Here is an 18751-nt window from a genome sequence, read left to right as displayed (position 1 = left end):
TATACTTTATTACAGATTACAGCCCGGTTCACAGCTACCGGTTATGATGTTCTCTAAACACTGAACCAATTTTAAAGATTTTTGTTCACATAGTGACTTAGACACAAATGCATGGGAAAATGGGGTTCAAATTGAAAACTAGCACTAACATTTGATATTTACTATATTATTTTGAGATGCTAGTAGCTTCTTGTTTCTTCATCAATTACTCAAGCAAGAGGTGAAACAGATTATGTTGCATATTCTAATTAAAGTGTCAGGTAATGGAGACAATTTCTTCTGTTGTAATTGTGCTGACTTGATGGCAGTTACATGAACTAAAGAGGGCAGCAAGTATCAAACAACAGCATGTGTACTACAGCACATTGAAAAGGAAATTACTATTTATATGACTAGGATTCTTAAAGGTACATTTCCAAGAAAATCTATGATATTTAGTTTGATTTTTCTTTTTTTCCTTATTTGCATTGGGCTTTAAAGTAATCTGCGGGTGGTATGATTTACAAAGTACGTTCCATTTTTGCAAACTCAGGAAGTTGCACGTACTGTTGTTGTATCCTGTAAGATAAAACACTGTCTGTTCATTGTACTTGTGTTGGTGATGTAGAAGTAAGAAAACAGCTTTTAAAATAAGTTTTTATTCACCTTAATTGAAACGCTTAAGTATTAAAGCTCAGTCTTTTGTGTAACATATCATGGATGCTGCTATGGACAAATAGCCTGTCAATAACCATGGGTAAATGAGCATCAAAAGCTTACAGACAAACATAACATTGGTTCCTTTATTATATTAGCTATAGGCAATTCCATATCTGATGTCTTAAAGTTTACATGGTACAAAATAATTACTTGTTACACAAAGAACTTTGATTATTCATTGATTACAAGTTTGCTTTAAAAAAAAAAATCTGGTCTCATTGAAGTCACTTTGCCTGGGTTCTTAATCAGTGCTCAATGTCTCTGTCTCTCATCAGTGATAACCACTTTGCTTTCTGTGAAGTTTCAGGAAGTGTCTGGAGAGGCCTTTATTCAGTACTCTCAGTCTTTCTCTCGCCAGTGATGACCACTTTGCTTTCTGTGAAGTTTAAGGAAGTTTCTGTGCCCTTCCTCTCCAAAGGTGCAGTAGAGTCTGACTTGCGGGAAATCCAGGAAAAGTGTGATGACAAGGAACGAGAGGACATAAAGGACAAGTGGTCCTCTGCCAGGGCACTCTCTAGGACAAAGCATATGGACTTCCTGAGCTTCTTCTGGAATTCATCACACAAGAAAACATAGAGAATCGGGTTCAGGCAACTGTTCATAAAAGCCAGACTCAAAGTCAGTGGACCGGCAATCACGACAATATTCCTAAGATCTGGGTTATCATAGGACTTTAACTCTATAAAATTTGTAATATGGAAGGGCAACCAGCAGATGAAGAATGCAAGAACAATAGAAAAAATGATTCGGCGAGATCTCTGTTTCCTGATCCTATGCAGGCGCCCTGCACGAACAGCTATGGCCACATAACAGACAATTATTACCAGGAATGGGATGAGGAAGCCCACAACAAAGCGAAAAATGCCAAGAAACCATATTCCTTTAAGTGATATGTATGCAGAATAACTACAATAAATCTTCTCCCCTCTAACTTGAATCCCGCGAAAAACGGCATAAGGGATGCTGCAGACCATAGCAGTCATCCAGATGCAAACGCATATGAGCTGGGCTTTGAGAACAGTGCGCTTGTTTTGTGCCCACACCACCACCCAGATGGACAGGCAACGATCCAGACTTATGGCTGTCAGAAGAAAGATACTGGCAAACATGTTGACTATAATCACAAAGCTGTTGAGCTTGCACATGAATTCTCCAAATTGCCAATGATACTCCTGAGAGACGGAAATGATCGTTAAAATCAGAAAGGCCGTAAAGAGGAAGTCAGCCAGGGCCAAGTTGAGAAACCAAACAGAGTTGACTGTTCTCTTCATCCTGCAGCCTGTCACGTAGATAACCAGACCGTTGCCCAGAGTCCCCACCATGATGATCACACAGTAGATCACCAGGGAGGCAATCCGCACTTTTCTGAGAACCCCATCTACCCCGGCTGGTTTATCTTCTGTTGAAGTGATGTTAGCTAAAGTACAAAACAGAAATATTTTATTACAAGCATTTGTATCTTCAACACATTCTGCAATATGCACTGAGAAAATTGATTATTTTATAACCCGATTAAGTACATAATAATAATGACAATATCAATACAAATAATATTAGCCTACACCTATTCAATATATTGCATTTTACAAATAAAGTCATATAGTGCCTCACAAGAGTAATATTGTTAGAAATAGTATCCCAGAAGATTAAATAGAACAAGCCAAAAAGAATAAAATATCAATAGAAATACAAATAAATCAAGTAAATGTAAAGTTAAAAACAAACAAATACAATGATGAGACAAATTCCATCTTAAATAGGGGAGCCTTGAGCTGCTTTTTAGCAACAACAGAGACCACAGAACGTGTAACTAGTAAGGGTCTTACATAGTGCGGACCCACCACTTCAAATGCACGGTCACCCTTCACCTTTGTTCTGTAGTCGACTGTGAGGGACACCAGTAATCCTGGCTCAGAAGATCTAAGCAAACCTACTGGTAATATACGGATGGAGCAGTACAGAGATGTACACATGTGCCTGACCATGCAAGGATCTATATGTTAGAACAAGAACCTCAAATTAAATCCTCAACTTTATAGGAAGCCAATGTAAAGAGGATAAGATGGGAATAATGTGATTTGTACTGATTGACCTGTTCAACAGCCTGCAGCAGCATTCTGGTCCAGCTGTAGACGGTCCAGGGACAACTTGCTGACGCAGGTGAAAAGGAAATTGCAGTAGTTGTGAAGGATATAGGAGCGATTGTAATACAACAGACCTGATTTTCTTAATGATCTGATTCTAATTAACTCCATACTGTTTACATGTTCTATGCAACTCTGACTCCCTCTATTCTACTAGAATACTATACAAATTACCTTTTTCACTCATTTAAGTCAGTTGGTATTGTGATCACACAAGGGTTTGTACACACAGTACTTATTTTATATCACTCTGCAAGAAATGATGACCACCTTTCTGTTAATGCATCTAAATAGCAAGAAAGGATTCTTACCGGGTTCCATTTTGGTGTTGCAGCAAGAGTCTGTCTTTATCCCAAGTTGATCTCTAACTGGCTTTGCATTTGCTTTGTCTTTTCTCTATCTGATTACCCCTCCTTCTCGGTTCATGCAGCTGCCAATGAGACACTACTTCTGCTGCTGCTAACATGGCTTTGCACAGGATTAGGCAATGCACAGAAAATGGACAAAATAGCATGGAACATAGAACATTGGAAATAGAATATCTTAATTAGAATATAATAAGATTTCAATCGCACTTGATATGACTCATTAAATTACTAGTACTGAATGAGCATCACTGACAGTCTCAACAAAAGTTTAAATAAGCTTCACAAATGTAGTTTTTGATGGAGGGCTCTGAAGTTGTATATTTTATACATTATTATTGTATATTTTTTTATCTCCATGTTAAATCATTTGCAGGCTGTATATTGCACAGTACTGCTTTTCATTTCTCCCCCCCCCCCTCAAAAATAAAAACCAACACTTTGTGTTTTTTTTTTTTATGCTTGATTTCTCACAAATGCACCAAACGTACAGTAAGTGGTTGTTATTTGACATCATTTATTAAGGATCAGGACAATGGGAAAACATGCACATGTACATTGCAGATTTTTTGTGTTTACACGTTAGTTGGAAGCAACAATCTGGTCGACCCATCTGCGCAGGTAGGACACACGTGCATACACAGCAGGGGTCATTATGTTGCAGTTAGAGGTTCCCCAGGACACAATACCCACAAGAGACCACACTCCACTGTTCTCACAGACCAGAGGGCCACCAGAGTCACCCTTCAATGAGACAATGAGATGATTTTGTTAATTGGCTTTTAGGAGCATGAATTGAGTCATATAATAGAATGAAATGCAATGAAGTCAAATTCTGTACAGCTTTTAACAGGATGTAGGCTGGCCTGCCATCAGTTACATCAGTGACATCAATTCAAAAACAGGAAAACATGCAGCAAGAACAGTAACAGCAAGAAATGAAAAAGATAGAACCCTTTATAGTTACACTTTCATTATGGAGTTTCTTACAACCTATTAGTTAATGATGATTGAACAATGTGTGTTACTAGTTTGTTTGCTAAATCTATGAATGCTCAGACAGCTCTTATGTATTCTGTGAATATCCATTATCAATTTGGATTTTTGTGTATATTTGAAATCTTTTAATTAATTAGTAAGCAATTCCAAATACATTATGTTATATTCACTTCTCATAGTTTATTATTAAAATCAACACATTTTAATTTACACATTAAACATGTCCTGTATTTGTGATATATCAACAAATCACTTGTCATTTGCAAATGTATCAAATTTAATTAGTATATCATGAACAATTGGTTTAGTGGACTGACTTGCAGCGTATTGTTGTTTTAAAGAATTACAAATTTTTCTTATAAATGTGTATTTTAGGCATTGAAATGGTGTTACCTGACAGGAGGACACTCCAGAAGCACCAGCACAGATCATGGCATCAGAGATTTTGTTACCCCAGTATTGCTTGCACTGAGCAAGGCTGAGCAAAGGCAGGGCAGTCTGCTGGAGGTAGCGGGGGGTTGCTGAAAACAGAGATGAAATGGAGATGAGGCTCAATGCCCAAATACATCTTTTCTTAGTGGATGTTCATATAATCTTTTTTATATTTTTCCTTTGTGGAAATGGAGCGGTTCATATGCCTTTTTGTAAATCTACTTTGTGTGTAAAACTTGAAGGCAATCGCTCACTCACAAGTTTGGCCAGTCTTGCCCCACCCAGTAGTGACACATTTGGTTCCATAGGGGATGTTGGTGCTGGAGGAGGCCAGGCACACAGGAGACACACGGGATGTCATCTGAACTGGGGAGGACAGCTTCAGAAGGGTGATGTCATTGTTGAAGTTCTGGGCGTTGTAGTAGGGGTGACTGATGACCTGGATGGAGAGGTGGGCACAAATCGTAGGCCAATATAATGCAAAATGCAATGACACAAATACCCAGGAAATGGATACTTTAAGTAAAATATGATTTTTTTAATAAGTGAAGAAAGTTTGTATGCATTATGGTGTTGCTTACCCTGTAAATGGACTTGACTTGAATTGGCTCAGTGTTAGACTGACGATCATGTTCTCCTAGGATTACACGGTGGTTTTGAGCACTGGAGCAAGTAAAAAGAGACAGAGCAGTGATTACAGAGATGGCAATGCGGGGATTTTTCTCATGTCAATAGGGGGCATGGCAAATTTACTTACGACACACGGCAGTGAGCAGCAGTGACAACCCAGTACTGGTTGATCAGAGATCCTCCACAGAAGTGGAATCCTCTAGCATCCTAGAAGTAAGAACATGCGTTTGTACAATTTCGGGGGGTTGAGACTGTAGCAAAACTACATTGGGTGTGTGGGTGCATTACTTAGGTTACCTGAAGTGAAACCTGCCAAGGCCAGGATCCAGACACAGCGTTATGCCCATTTACAATCTTGTTGTATCCATTCACTTGGGGCTTGATAGCAGGTACTCCACACCCTGATGCCAAATCACACAGTAGAATACATATTATGCTTGTTTCACAACATGGCATATAGTATATACCAGTAAGAGTTATGTGTATTGTTGTGGTTACAATCTGGTTACATAAAACAAATTGCTACCAAACCATCGCAGAAAAAGATCCTACAGATAAAAAACACCTGCTGGTAAACAACCAGCAACTCACCCAGTGCAGAGGCCAGAAAGGCAAGACAACTGACAAGCAAGAACATGGCCGTGTCTCGATCTTGAGTCACTCTCCTGATAGTCACCTGTGTGGGACACTGGCTTTTATACTGGCACTGGCTCACACCTAATTCTGAGTTCCACGTGTAGCACTCCATACTGCAGGTACCCCTGAACACCATACACACACACACAAGCACCAATGCCTGTGATAAGTCTGGGAAGGAAACATCTGGTGATAAGCACCATGAAGCCTTCATCCACCTATAGTCATGTGCTTGTGTTTGTCCACTGTGCATAGGTCATGGCTTTTAGCAAACAAATTGTTTCGTAATCATTCCATTGGTAAGAAGCATAAATTAATATTTATATTTAAAAAATATATATAAATATTTATTTCTCTATTTACATCAACATTCATGTGTTCTTGAATTCATTTTTAGGATACATTTGCACCAAATTCAACATGTTAAGCTGTTTACGCCCTTGCTTGCATCCTTTTTCAACAGAAATAAGCAGGAAATTTTACAGATCATAATCTTTGACAACTATAGCAGCACTAGTTTTATTGTGTATTTTTTAAAAGTGTAATTTCCTTTGTAATTATGTAGTACTATAGCTAATGCTGCTACCGGAAATATGATATTGATCAAAAACGTTTGTGGTTACAGCAACCAGTTCTATCTGCAATTTGAGAGTCCCAGTGCATACTCATTGTATGCACTAATGAATATACTTTATATGAGTTATTCAAAAACATCATGCTATTAAAAGATATAAACCACAAAAAACTCAAATCAGAATCCCATTTGTGATCTTTATTCATGTTTACAAACCTTCATGCAAATCATCATTGGAGAGAGAAATAATGAAATGGACAAACAGACTCTGATTATGTCTCATCTGACTGAGTATTTTAATTATGTAAAGTGCCAGATTGTGTTACTCATATTAGAAGTTAAACATTGAAATCTTAAAGTTTTGTGCAAATATAGCCCGACTGTAAATCACAATGATCCTGTGATTGAATGTTTATTGAATGTTTGATCTGGCTTAGTAAAAAGCTTTAAGTCTGTGTTGGGATCTGAGATGAAGAAACTAGTATTATAATAATACTATTCAGTACAGTGTTCAGTCGACCTCCTCAATAGTTGGGCCAGAGGAGGAGCTACCTCCAGCTCCACCAGGGAATCCTCCTGGCATTCCTCCAGGCATCCCTCCTGGCATACCCCCCTGATATAGCTGGGTGATGATAGGGTTGCACACCTTCTCTAGTTCCTTCTGCTGGTGGTCATACTCATCCTTCTCTGCCGTCTGGGTAACAGAAGGAACAAATCATTTTTTGAGTTGGTGCATGTTGTAGTTGTCTGCGGCATAACAAATTGTTGGGAAAGTGAAGTGGGGAAATTTCGCTACATTGTTTACATGATTTGGGTTACCTCTCTGCTTTCACAATGTGATCCAAAGAGAAACTTATCAAGAATAATGGTTCAGTCACCTGGTTCTTGTCCAGCCAAGAAATAACTTCATTGCACTTGTCTACAATGGTCTTTTTGTCCTCAGGGCTGATCTTGTCTTGGAGCTTCTCATCCTCCACGGTGCTCTTCATGTTGAATGCCAAAGACTCAAGGGAGTTTTTGGCTGTGACCTTCTCTCTCTGGGCCTCGTCTTCAGCCTTAAACTGCTCTGCCTCCTGTACCATTTGCTCAATGTCCTCCTTACTCAACCGCCCTAATGGAGGATGAAATACAAATGTGTGTATCTCCTGTGCAAAATGTACTCATCTCTTTAATCAAATGTACAACATTCCTTCTGCTTTTGTGCAATATCAGCTCTTAATTTAAGAATATTTTATATGGTTATCTACCTTTATCATTGGTGATGGTGATCTTGTTCTCCTTTCCAGTGCTTTTGTCCACTGCAGACACATTGAGAATGCCATTGGCATCAATGTCAAAGGTCACCTCAATCTGAGGGACACCTCTGGGAGCAGGTGGAAGACCAGTCAGCTCAAACTTGCCCAGGATATTATTATCCTTGGTCATGGCTCTCTCGCCTTCATAAACCTGAAAACAGTGACTCTAATCAGATTTGGTTGCATGAGTGACCACTTTCAAGAGTAATCTTAATGCATTTGGGCAATGGAGAGTGAACTGTTACTTTATTTAAGTTTTAAGAACTTTACTTCAAGGTTGCTCTACCTGAATAAGCACACCAGGTTGGTTGTCTGAATAGGTGGTAAAGGTCTGTGTTTGCTTGGTCGGGATGGTGGTGTTCCTTTTGATAAGGACAGTCATTACTCCTCCAGCGGTCTCAATTCCCAGGGACAGGGGCGTGACATCCAGCAGGAGCAGGTCCTGTACATTCTCAGACTTATCACCAGCCAATATGGCTGCCTGCACAGCTGTAAAGAGTGTGTATGGTGAAACTAATGCTACAGCGACAAGAAAGCTTTATGTAACAAACACTTAATCATGTTTAAAAGACAACCTTTATACTAAAACAGTGATATGACTAGAACCTGTAGAGGTACCTACCTGCACCATAAGCCACAGCCTCATCAGGGTTGATGCTCTTATTGAGGTCACGGCCATTGAATAAGTCCTGCAGCAGCTTTTGAATCTTAGGGATACGTGTGGAGCCTCCCACCAGGACAATGTCATGGATCTGGGCCTTGTCCATCTTGGCATCCCTCAGGGCCTTCTCCACAGGCTCGAGGGTTCCACGGAACAGGTCTGCATTGAGCTCTTCAAAGCGGGCCCTGGTGATGGAAGTGTAGAAATCGACTCCTTCGTAGAGGGAATCGATCTCAATGCTGGCCTGGGTGCTGCTGGAGAGGGTGCGCTTGGCACGCTCGCATGCTGTGCGCAAACGACGCACAGCTCGCTTGTTGTTGTTGATTTCCTTTTTGAACTTGCGCTTGAACTCAGCAATGAAGTGTGTAACCATGCGGTTGTCAAAGTCCTCACCACCCAAGTGAGTGTCACCGGCAGTGGACTTGACCTCAAAGATGCCATCTTCAATGGTCAGGATGGACACATCGAAAGTACCACCTCCAAGGTCAAAGATAAGGACATTGCGTTCACCGCCAACCTAAAATAAACGGTAATAATTACTAATAGGAACATGAAAGAGGATAAGGTTTGCTTTTAATTATCTAGTTACCTTTTTGTCCAGGCCATAAGCAATGGCTGCAGCAGTGGGCTCATTGATGATGCGTAGCACATTTAGGCCAGCAATGGTTCCAGCATCTTTGGTGGCTTGACGCTGGGAGTCATTGAAGTAGGCAGGTACTGTGATAACTGCATTGTTCACAGTCTGTGAAGACAGTCACCCCTTGAGTCAATACATTTGTGTGTTCAAGGCACATATAAAAACACTTTCTCAAAATGTCTTCAGAGGCTTGCTTGCCATGGTTCTGAAGTATTACAGTTTAGATGTTAAATACTTTCCTGACAGTTGCAGCTTGTCACTGCCACCCTTTTTGTCTGCATAAAACAAACTATCTTACGTAACGATGAGCATAGGGCTGTACACTTATTATCATTTACCTTGCCCAGGTAAGCTTCAGAGATCTCCTTCATCTTGATAAGGACCATGGAGGAAATCTCCTCTGGGTAGAAGGTTTTGATCTCACCCTTGTATTCAACCTCCATCTTGGGTTTGGATGAGTCATTAACAACCTTGAAGGGCCAGTGCTTCATATCTGACTGCACCACAGCATCGTCAAACTTACGGCCTATCAGACGTTTAGCATCTGAAGGAGATTTAAGAGAAAAAATAAGACTCTGTGAGTCATGTCTTAATTTTGGATTATGCTGTTTCTGAGCCTGTTGCCTTTTGATTGTTGCAGTCCTTACCGAATACAGTGTTTGCTGGATTCATGGCCACCTGGTTTTTGGCAGCATCTCCAATTAGTCGCTCAGTGTCTGTGAAGGCCACATAGCTGGGTGTGGTCCTGTTTCCTTGATCATTGGCAATGATTTCCACTTTGCCATGCTGGAAGATGCCCACACAGGAATATGTGGTGCCCAGATCAATGCCTACTGCTGGTCCTTTAGACATCTTAGATTAAAAAAGGATGAAAAAAATGTGTAAGTAGCGGAATAGTATATGTATTCATCATCACTGAATAAAGGTTTTATTTTCAATTGTATGTTTCTCATTGTAATTGTTTCGTACTTGGACTTTAAAAAATTTGATTCCATGTAGTACTATTCAAACAATGTGAATGCACCTGCATAGTATGTACAACCTAATGTATACCTACTGTCGTTGTTTCTACAAATCACTGACCCTGTTACATAATTCCAGATGAGGGCCATGTGTGGTTCAGCTAGTGGTCAAGTGGCAGCCATGGCAGAGGGGTTTAACAATCTTCCTGACACTCGAGACCAAGAGACTGTCAAACTGCCCTTTAGTTCCCTTTCCACACCACTTCTCTCTCCACTCATCCCTCAGCAACAGGCTGGTGACATTAATGTACTGATCCTGGCATAGTGATTGGTGGGTCTATTTTCCGACAGCTGGCTCCAAATAGCTTACAGTTGCTATTATAAGCATCAGCGTGTCTACACCGCAATGAATGGAAAGTTGGAAAAATTGATTCTTTACTATTACTTATTTATCCTAATACCTAGTGGGCAAAACTTGTCTGGTTCCTATTAAAAGAGTGTTCTTAAAAACCAAAGGTGCACATGGAACTACAGCTTTGAGGTGCAGTAACAAACATATTTGACTGGTAAAGAACTCAACAAAAGCCTCCTCTGACAAAACCATCAGACCGTGGCATGAACATTAAATTTCTTTAGAAGCAGGGAAAACCCCAAAGATATATACCACACAAATCACAGAGCACAAAACTGCCTTGATATAAGTTGATTTGATTACGTTTTTAAAATTTTCTTTTTAATCTGTATGCTTCATGGGTAAATGTAGATACTCTAGAACAGACTATTGAATTATTTCTTGTTACCCAGTTGTGTAACACAGAGCATTAAGGGCATAGCCCTATTGCCTCACTGCCGGTCCTACGCCCACATCCGAAACTTGCAATGTGTTGTGCAAAGAAATATCTTGGAACTTGATAATAACAGCATTGTGGCTTGTGACAAAGTTAGACACATACGGAGGTGGTTTGTATTAAAGTCTGTCTTTTGCCATATGGTATAGTTAATGGTATTCGGTTTCCTCTGGTTGAGGCAATTCTGAAACTGCAAGACCACATCCAACTGACGCTGTTGAAACTGTATGCAAATGAATGATCAAAAACATTAATATACATTTGGTCACTGAGTTGTGTGGTTTTTCTTAGGGATTATGCTTCAGTTTGTCATGCCATTGTTTGACAGTAACCATGCAGGCCTCTCACATTTGGCAGTTAAGTTTTTAAAGCAACAAGCAAGACAGACTCTGAATGAAGCCAGGCAGAGTGCAATGCTTCTTATAGAAGGGGTTACCTTGCGCTGTCAGATGTTCGACTTGAGTTTACTAAGTTAGAGCGGCACAACACTCTCCAGCACTCCTTTCCTTCTCCTGGCCAGCAGACTAAGAGAAAGAGTACCTCTGCTCTCCAGTGCGTATATAGACATGAGAGCCCATCAGGGTGTCAGGTGACTCCACCAAGGAACTTTCTAGGCCCATGTTTCTGTTCATTGACTGGATTTCCTTTAAAAAAAGCTTGTTTCATAATGTTGCCCTCTTTTAGTCGAGCAAAACAAACAAAAATCAAATAAAAAATAATAGGGCTTTGATTTGCCATTTGAACTAAACCGTTTTGTTAATTATTTTGCGAGCCTTGTTCTGTTATGAAAAAGTAATTCCTGAACATGGATAATAATTTTGCCAACACTGCTGGGACATTGAACGGCACACAGGTGTTCAATTTTTCAAAATACTTTTTGAACCATTAATAAAATCAATGTGCACTTTGTCTTAAACAGATGTTTGATCATAAAAAGGCTTCAAATCTCAGCTAGATGAATGTAATTTGCAGTATAGGACCTGAAACAGATAAATTACATTACTTCTTCACATTGTTGCTCAGGAGCTACAGAAAGTTGTGCATATATATATATATATACTTATAACTGTGGCTGCAAAATTAGGTTTTTTGTGTTAAGATAATTAAAAATTGTTTTATTGTTAATTGTTTTTAATTAATTGCATTCCTAGATTTCAGGTTTTTTTTCCATCCTTTTTGATCTATTTCCTGCATTTGGTAAGTAATATTCCTTCAAATCATAAATAAAATCAAAGTTATCAAAGTAAAAGCTGACTTCATTTATTATGTAAGGTATATAAAATAAGAGGAAAACACCATGACATTGACAACTCAACATAGTAAACAATCTTCAGTAGTTTCATTGAGGTATCATTTTTAGGGTTATTTGTGTTGTGTATGCATTTCATTCAATATTTAAGACTGTGCAGTAACTTTTCATTCCCTATACTGCTTGGTCTCTCTGCCAGAGCTAAAAAAAACTGGACGCTTATTTTTGTTACATAGGCCTCTCTGACACATGGGGCATCTGGCTTTAAATATAACTGCAGTTCGTTACAGACACCACCTGTTGCGACACACCAGATCTTAATATTCACACACGCCTGCCGGGTAGTTGCTTTCTTTTAGCAATTGAATATATCATAACCCAGAAAAACAAATCCTTTAAAGTGTGGATTCCTATCTCCTAACAAGAGCTGCTATTTACCTTAAGCTTTTCCTATTCATGGAGGTTCAGGAGGAGAGCAACTACAAATAACTCGCAGTTGGTCAACTGTCATACAATAAATACTGTACATTTATACTAAACAGCAGTAACCGATCCCACTTAAGGTAAGCAGCCTTCAGTGTGTTTCCCTCAGAAAACAAAAAACAAGATAAAGAACATCCAAACTCTAAATAGGGATTATTTGTCCCTTGTTACAAACTACAATTTCATTACAATCTTTCACATCAGATATTTAAATGTAGCTATCACTTTAAAACAAGTAAACTACGGAGCTGATAAAGAAAGTCCTCTTCTTTGCCCTTGCGAGCTCTGCAGCACCCATTCATGTAGTCCCAAGCACAGCGCTTGCAGTAGTTGTACAAATGGTGCTCCGCTTTCTTCAGTGTGCTGTTTAGGTCCAGTGTTCCCTGAATACTGCACAAAAAGGCAAATGTTTAACCAACATTTATTAACAAACACACACTCCCTTTGTGATGAGCTTTCATGTTTTAATATGCAGACAAACCTGCTAGTAAACTGGATGAGTTGTACATCATCTCGGCACAGCAGCAGAGCCTCTCTGTTCTCTAATAGGATGGCTGCACAGATGAAGAGCTCAAAGGTGAAGTCAGTGTTAATGGCCGGCAGCTCTGAATTTGAAATGTCTTCTGCAGGGACACATCACCACATTAGAGTCAGGCATTGAACAGAGGTATCTATCTCTCCACAATCAGCCTTATTTATTATGTCTACTTGAGTTATGAGTTTTACCTTGACTGCATTTTCGTGCCAGCCTTTCTTGATAACGGGCTCTGTCTACTTGCTGGGAGATAAGCTCCAGGTGGTCACAGCTCAGGATCTCGAACAAACGTAATGCGTCACTGTGTTCAAACTCCCGCTGGAAACCCAGCAACAGCCACCTTGGAGGACGCACAACACATGCACACACACACAAACTAAATTTTCATGTGGAATAAAAAAACCATATAAACACATATTCACAAATATAGAATAAAAATACATACTATTACCAAAGATCTTTGTTGATGTACCTGTGGCAGAAGGTGAAGCTCTCCATGCTGTCTGTGACCAAATGAGAATAAAGCTGAGGGTCCAGTTCCTTCAATAGGGCTGCCTCCAACTCTAAAAGACATTAAACACAACTCTAATCCAAATTCTAGTTTTAGAATCTAAACTCCTTTATAGACAGTACTTTCTTTTTTCCACCGCTAAGGAAGTTAGGTTTTTGGTTCGGATGGTCCGTTTGTTTGTTGGGTTGTCTGTCAGCAGGGATATGGAAACACTACTGGTCCGATTCTCATAAAACTTGGTACGACGGTGTAGGCCAAGCAAGAACCCATTCAATTCTGGAGCGGATCTAAATAACGGGGCGAGATCCCAATTCTTTTTTTTAACTTTCATTAACATTGTGACAAAGGGAGTTTGTGCTGCATTCATTTGGTGTCAGAATAATTGGAAAAAATAGGTCCGGACTGGGATAATTTACGGTTCATTAACATTGTGAGATAGGGCGTGCCTTGGTGGAGCTCTGCGCTCTAAAAGTGCCCTTCTAGTTTCTAATATGTTTTTGCCTGGTTTTGGCTCAGTGTTTTGGGATTTTTAACATATTTGTATGTTTTTTTGTCTGAATAAAAAATAAAGCCTCGACAGATTCAGACATGTCAGATTTCTGAATTAACGAACCAGTCCAATGCACATCATGATACAACTTAAGAAACACGAGAAAAACACTTTGATATATAACAGACTGCAATTATTGTTCTGGAGATAAGTTTTCAAATGTCCTAGTTTTACCACTAGAGGTCCTGAGTCTTTTTTGCAATCACATTTAGGAACCAATCTCATTTCACATCTTAGAAACATAGCATTTTCCATACATAATGATGCATTTGTTTTGGTAATCCCACCTATTTTCCTGCGCAGACCGTCAGCCCTGAAGTCCTTGGAGAACTTCTCCATGTAGCAGGAGAAGCTCCAGAAAGTGTCAACTTCAGAGTCCAGAACCTCCAGGAACCGGCTGCACAGGTCGTTCATTCCTTGGGCATAACTGACCTCTGGTCAACAATGGATCAACAGTTAGTCTTTTTCGGCACAACGCACAGCCTCGGATGTTGTCTGATCTTGTCAGTATTAGTAATCCTGAGGTTTGCTCATTTGTGTTGTTTACCTGGATGAAAAGCCGCATAAGTGATGAGGATGTCTCTTAACACCAACAGATTGCCTGAACCTTCACCCCTCCAGACACAGAAGTGAGAAGAAGTAGGTAAACACTGCAAAAACATTTTTTTAATGTGAACTATATGGAGTTGGCAGCTTATATTTTATTTTATTTTTTTTTATTAACTGATAAATCTCTATAGTTATGGAAATAAATCCACAGACAGATAGGGCATGATATGATGACAGTTGCTTCCTCATATTTATAGGGTAGGTAACAATGACTAATAGTTTTCCTTTTTTCATGAGACAAATACAAGATTAATTTAATTAGTTGACTTGAAATAATTATACATGATACAAATTTGATTACACAAACTTTTAAACCACAATTTCAAATTAAGCTCTCCGTTATTCATTTTTACTTTATATATATGTACTGTTTATTGTTTCAGCATTGTACCAACATGCCTTTATTTAGGAGAAGCAGTCACGTTGGTTCTGGATCCCTGAGGGGCAGGAGGCAAAATATCTTAACGGCTCCCAAATTGAGTTTGGTCTGTTCATTATCCCCAGTGTTTATGTAAATTCAGGGCAACTCACAGCTTGCTAAATAGTTTACTCCAACAAACCTCATGTCACGGGTGAGCAATCACATCTCATACCCTTTATGTTGACAATAATTCAGTATAGTAAAGAAAACACACAACGATGGCTCACTGTCACTCACTGATAATAGCTCAGTTCTCTGTTGGTTCTTGGCACATCCTTGTCAATGATACGCGTGGCTTCCCGCAGCTCCTCTTGGTCAAACGTGACCCGCTCAAACAATATCTGGTAACAAAAGCAAAAATATTTATTTCACCCCTATTGATCGTAATCTCTGTGTTAACCGCTTTAGTGGCATCCATACAGTTGGAAACAATTAATCTTGTTCTTGCACTAGAAATGGAAATAGTAATGTGTAAGCTGTAAACTAGTGTCAGTTCATTCTGTTGAAGCTACATATGAAGTATCACTGGATCCACAAATCATCAGTGCACACACACCCATGACAGTGCTTAACACTTCAGCAAGTACGAAATGTAAATACAGGATAAACTGTTTTTTTAACATAATTATATCCTGTTGCGTAATTTCCCTAAACATACTTGACTCCTCCCACTTTACAAATGTTATTTCTTCTATCAAACAAAGACAAAGAAATATATGTAATGGAACTACAGAAATCTAAATGCAAAAAACAGAACCAAAGCAGAAATGTATTGAATAGAAGTACATACAAAAGTATAAAACATAACAATGACATATATGGATTAAAATTATATTATTTAAACTCATCTAACTTGTGCCTGAAGCTCCAAGAAAGCCAGTCTGTCGCTGACTGCCTCCGACTGGTCCTGGGTCTGTTGCTGGGCCTGCGTCTGCCTCTTCTCAAAGTACCTGACTGCCGCCACCAGCTCAGCTGGAATGAAGATGGGTTTATGTGATCATATATAAAAATAAAAATAAAAGTCATACATGAATTAAGGTTCACACTCTTTAGAGTTTAGAGTTGATGCATGTTTGGGCATTTACCATCTGTGCCGTTGAGGTGCATCTGTACTGCCGAAGGAAGGAACTGCTGCCACTTTCTCTTCATGACCCGGTAACGCACGGCCATCTGCTCCTGCAGCAGAGAGCGCTCTAAAGCTGTCGAGCTGCATGGGTACATCCCGAATAGGAACCGCCACACCAGGCCACGCTCAGAGGGACAAACACCACCTGGACAGGGATTGAAAACCTTTGATCATTTACAGTATGCAGTTAATATAACTGACTCGCCAGTGTTTGGAGCTAATTATCACTTAGTCAAACCAATCTCCACCAGACGACAACAAAGATTTTGAATAAATCGCATGCAAAAGCTCTGCAGCTGAGAAAAGACAGAATCTTTATGAAACAATCACTGATTCAACATTTGGTGAACTTTACCCTGCTTTCACCAGGATTTGAGATGTCTTATGTAATGGTTTGCTTTGCAAGTTCTTTCATCTTTGGTTTCCATTTTTGTAGGGATGGAATGTGTATATAGGTCAAAAAAGGCCAAAGAAAAGAAGGGGCGTGGGTTCACATTCCTGCTCATAGATGATAGATTCAGAGTGATGTTTCACTCCAGTGAGAACTGTAGTGTCTAGATGTTTGTTGCCCTGTCCCTGGTACCCAGTCAGCATGCCAAGATAGTGCCAGGACCAGTTGAGTGACAGCCTAAGGACTGTTTTCAGGGGCTGTTTAACATGCACTGTTGCTACTTCAATAACACTAATTCAGAGGTATCCTCATTTCTTAGCTTCACACACACTTCACTGAATGTTTTTGCCTGGCTGGTGAATCTCATGTGATTATATTCTGCTTCTTATCACAATAGTCACGCTGGAGTTCTTTGCTCGAGGGGTTCAAATGTACAATGCCATGTTCGATTTCAGAGAATGGTCTGACTGTGACTTAGCTAATGTCTTGAAGCAAAGCATCACTTGACTTCCTTTTGGTCTGCAGAAACTAATACATCTGGACACAGTTTTTTCTAGACACTAAAGCCACATGTTGATGATCAAACATTTATATGGAAACACATAGATAGAAATTATTTTTAAAACAACTTTTCATTCAGAATAACACTAGGCTATATATCTGCCTGCCAAACACTTCCATATCACACCCTACTGCATTAATACAGAAATGAATAAATAATCTTGTAAACAGGAATTTTGCTGGATTAGCAAAGACTTTATATTTCTAAATGAGCATTATGGGATTACTTAAGGTTTGTGATTGGCCGTTTGAGACCTCAGAATCATTAGTTTAAACTGAGCCACTGACACAAATGCCTACTTTTGTTGCAAAAAAGCTATTGTATAAGAAAACGTTTGTTATACTGATGCTATATTAGATCAAGCAAATACCATAGGGCATATAAAATGACTTGCAAACAATCATACTAGGTGCAATTTTACTATCTGAATCTACATTTTTACATTGCATTACAGACCTGCCTGGGAAAGTGCACCTTATGCACTCTATCCATTACAACGTTTTACTGTTTGTTTTTCTTATTTACTTTTAGCTTCATTGTATTATTCTCTTTTTTTATTAGTTGTGTAAGGAATATTGGAAAAGCAAACTTTTCATTGCATGGTGTAAGTTGTCTTTACTGTGCAAATGACAATAAACCTCTTGAATGTTGAAAGCCTATTACAGACAGACAGACAGATAGACAGATAGACAGACAGACAGACAGATAGATAGATAGATAGATAGATAGATAGATAGATAGATAGATAGATAGATAGATAGATAAATAGATGTACCGTTTTTGAAAATATGCATCCTCAGTCTTGACTCGTCGACCCTCCCCTCGGCATCCATGACTCCAGGTAAGGTGAGGCGTGCGGCGGACAGAGCAGGACAGCTGACCGCTGCTACTCTCTTTTGGAAGCGGACATGTGACTGGGAACTGTCCGGTGAACTCGTCTCCTCTCCGGCTGTCTGTCTCAGATTCTCCATCTGTGTCTGCGGCATAGACGGTAGTCGCGATCACACCACGTACAGGTGAAGAAGAGCTTGTCAACAGACGCCAAACTGTCATCCTGCAGACTAACTGCACTGCTCCCTAAACAGCGAAACCCATCTGGAGCTGAAACCAGCCAGGGAATGACTTGTTCCGCCGAAAGTAGTCGACTCGTTCGAGATCATATAATGTGTTGAATGAGTTTCAGCGAACCATTTCATTCTCATTCGGCAATCTGGGAGTCATATGACTGCACCTTGAGATCTGAGTTTGGCCCACATTCCAGGTGGACTTGAGTGCCAAAGTTCACATTGGATGTGCCTCTCACTCCACCTAGTGGTTTCATTCAACAGCATCAAGCAGCAAATCTGAAGCCCCGGATGACACGAATGGGTCACAAAACAAATCAGCCAGTTAAAGACAGAACCTATGACCTATGGCAATAGCTTTTGCTTCA

At 39.6% G+C, this 18751-nt stretch overlaps 4 protein-coding genes across 4 annotated transcripts; all 4 read right to left on the bottom strand.

The window, feature by feature from the left end:
- Nucleotides 1-629: 629 nt before the first annotated feature.
- LOC116691047 (C3a anaphylatoxin chemotactic receptor) lies at nt 630-3311 on the bottom strand. The gene is made up of 2 exons (XM_032518364.1): nt 3155-3311; nt 630-2116 (listed from the first exon to the last, which is right to left on the bottom strand). Exons 1-2 carry the CDS (start codon nt 3162-3164, stop codon nt 1026-1028), a joined length of 1101 nt encoding a protein of 366 aa, XP_032374255.1. The 5' UTR covers nt 3165-3311; the 3' UTR covers nt 630-1025.
- Nucleotides 3312-3705: 394 nt separating this feature from the next.
- LOC116691053 (chymotrypsin-like protease CTRL-1) lies at nt 3706-6085 on the bottom strand. Its single transcript, XM_032518372.1, has 7 exons — nt 5861-6085; nt 5567-5670; nt 5397-5476; nt 5221-5302; nt 4898-5078; nt 4601-4728; nt 3706-3952 (listed from the first exon to the last, which is right to left on the bottom strand). Exons 1-7 carry the CDS (start codon nt 6039-6041, stop codon nt 3791-3793), a joined length of 918 nt encoding a protein of 305 aa, XP_032374263.1. The 5' UTR covers nt 6042-6085; the 3' UTR covers nt 3706-3790.
- Nucleotides 6086-6653: 568 nt separating this feature from the next.
- hsc70 (heat shock cognate 70) lies at nt 6654-11455 on the bottom strand. The gene is made up of 9 exons (XM_032518325.1): nt 11319-11455; nt 9720-9924; nt 9411-9616; nt 9025-9177; nt 8397-8952; nt 8061-8263; nt 7727-7925; nt 7358-7590; nt 6654-7173 (listed from the first exon to the last, which is right to left on the bottom strand). Exons 2-9 carry the CDS (start codon nt 9922-9924, stop codon nt 6991-6993), a joined length of 1938 nt encoding a protein of 645 aa, XP_032374216.1. The 5' UTR covers nt 11319-11455; the 3' UTR covers nt 6654-6990.
- A 665-nt stretch (nt 11456-12120) lies between these two features.
- On the bottom strand, nt 12121-18609 carry si:dkey-238d18.4 (TBC1 domain family member 15). Its single transcript, XM_032518353.1, has 10 exons — nt 18095-18609; nt 16326-16511; nt 16094-16212; nt 15478-15581; nt 14758-14825; nt 14498-14644; nt 13622-13712; nt 13341-13489; nt 13096-13237; nt 12121-13004 (listed from the first exon to the last, which is right to left on the bottom strand). The coding sequence occupies exons 1-10, from the start codon at nt 18303-18305 to the stop codon at nt 12836-12838; spliced, it is 1386 nt and encodes a 461-aa protein (XP_032374244.1). The 5' UTR covers nt 18306-18609; the 3' UTR covers nt 12121-12835.
- Between the last annotated feature and the right edge of the window lie 142 nt (nt 18610-18751).

Source organism: Etheostoma spectabile, chromosome 6, assembly GCF_008692095.1.
Source record: "Etheostoma spectabile isolate EspeVRDwgs_2016 chromosome 6, UIUC_Espe_1.0, whole genome shotgun sequence".
Classification (NCBI taxonomy): Eukaryota; Metazoa; Chordata; class Actinopteri; order Perciformes; family Percidae; genus Etheostoma; species Etheostoma spectabile.
This window is presented reverse-complemented; position numbering and strand designations above follow the sequence as displayed.

Excerpts from the sequence above, each read along its gene's own strand:
- LOC116691053 (XM_032518372.1), bottom strand. The coding sequence starts at position 6,041 with ATGGTGTTCAGGGGTACCTGCAGTATGGAGTGCTACACGTGGAACTCA. Across the intron at positions 5,671-5,860 it reads CTTTCTGGCCTCTGCACTGG|GGTGTGGAGTACCTGCTATC; the intron begins GTGAGTTGCTGG and ends ATTTGGCATCAG. Across the intron at positions 4,729-4,897 it reads GGGCAAGACTGGCCAAACTT|CAACCCCCCGCTACCTCCAG; the intron begins GTGAGTGAGCGA and ends CTCTGTTTTCAG.
- hsc70 (XM_032518325.1), bottom strand. The coding sequence starts at position 9,924 with ATGTCTAAAGGACCAGCAGTAGGCATTGATCTGGGCACCACATATTCC. Across the intron at positions 8,953-9,024 it reads CTTATGGCCTGGACAAAAAG|GTTGGCGGTGAACGCAATGT; the intron begins GTAACTAGATAA and ends CGTTTATTTTAG. Across the intron at positions 7,926-8,060 it reads AACCTGGTGTGCTTATTCAG|GTTTATGAAGGCGAGAGAGC; the intron begins GTAGAGCAACCT and ends CACTGTTTTCAG.
- si:dkey-238d18.4 (XM_032518353.1), bottom strand. The coding sequence starts at position 18,305 with ATGCCGCAGACACAGATGGAGAATCTGAGACAGACAGCCGGAGAGGAG. Across the intron at positions 15,582-16,093 it reads TCTTGGAGCTTCAGGCACAA|ATATTGTTTGAGCGGGTCAC; the intron begins GTTAGATGAGTT and ends TTTTGTTACCAG. Across the intron at positions 14,645-14,757 it reads TTATGCGGCTTTTCATCCAG|AGGTCAGTTATGCCCAAGGA; the intron begins GTAAACAACACA and ends ATTGTTGACCAG.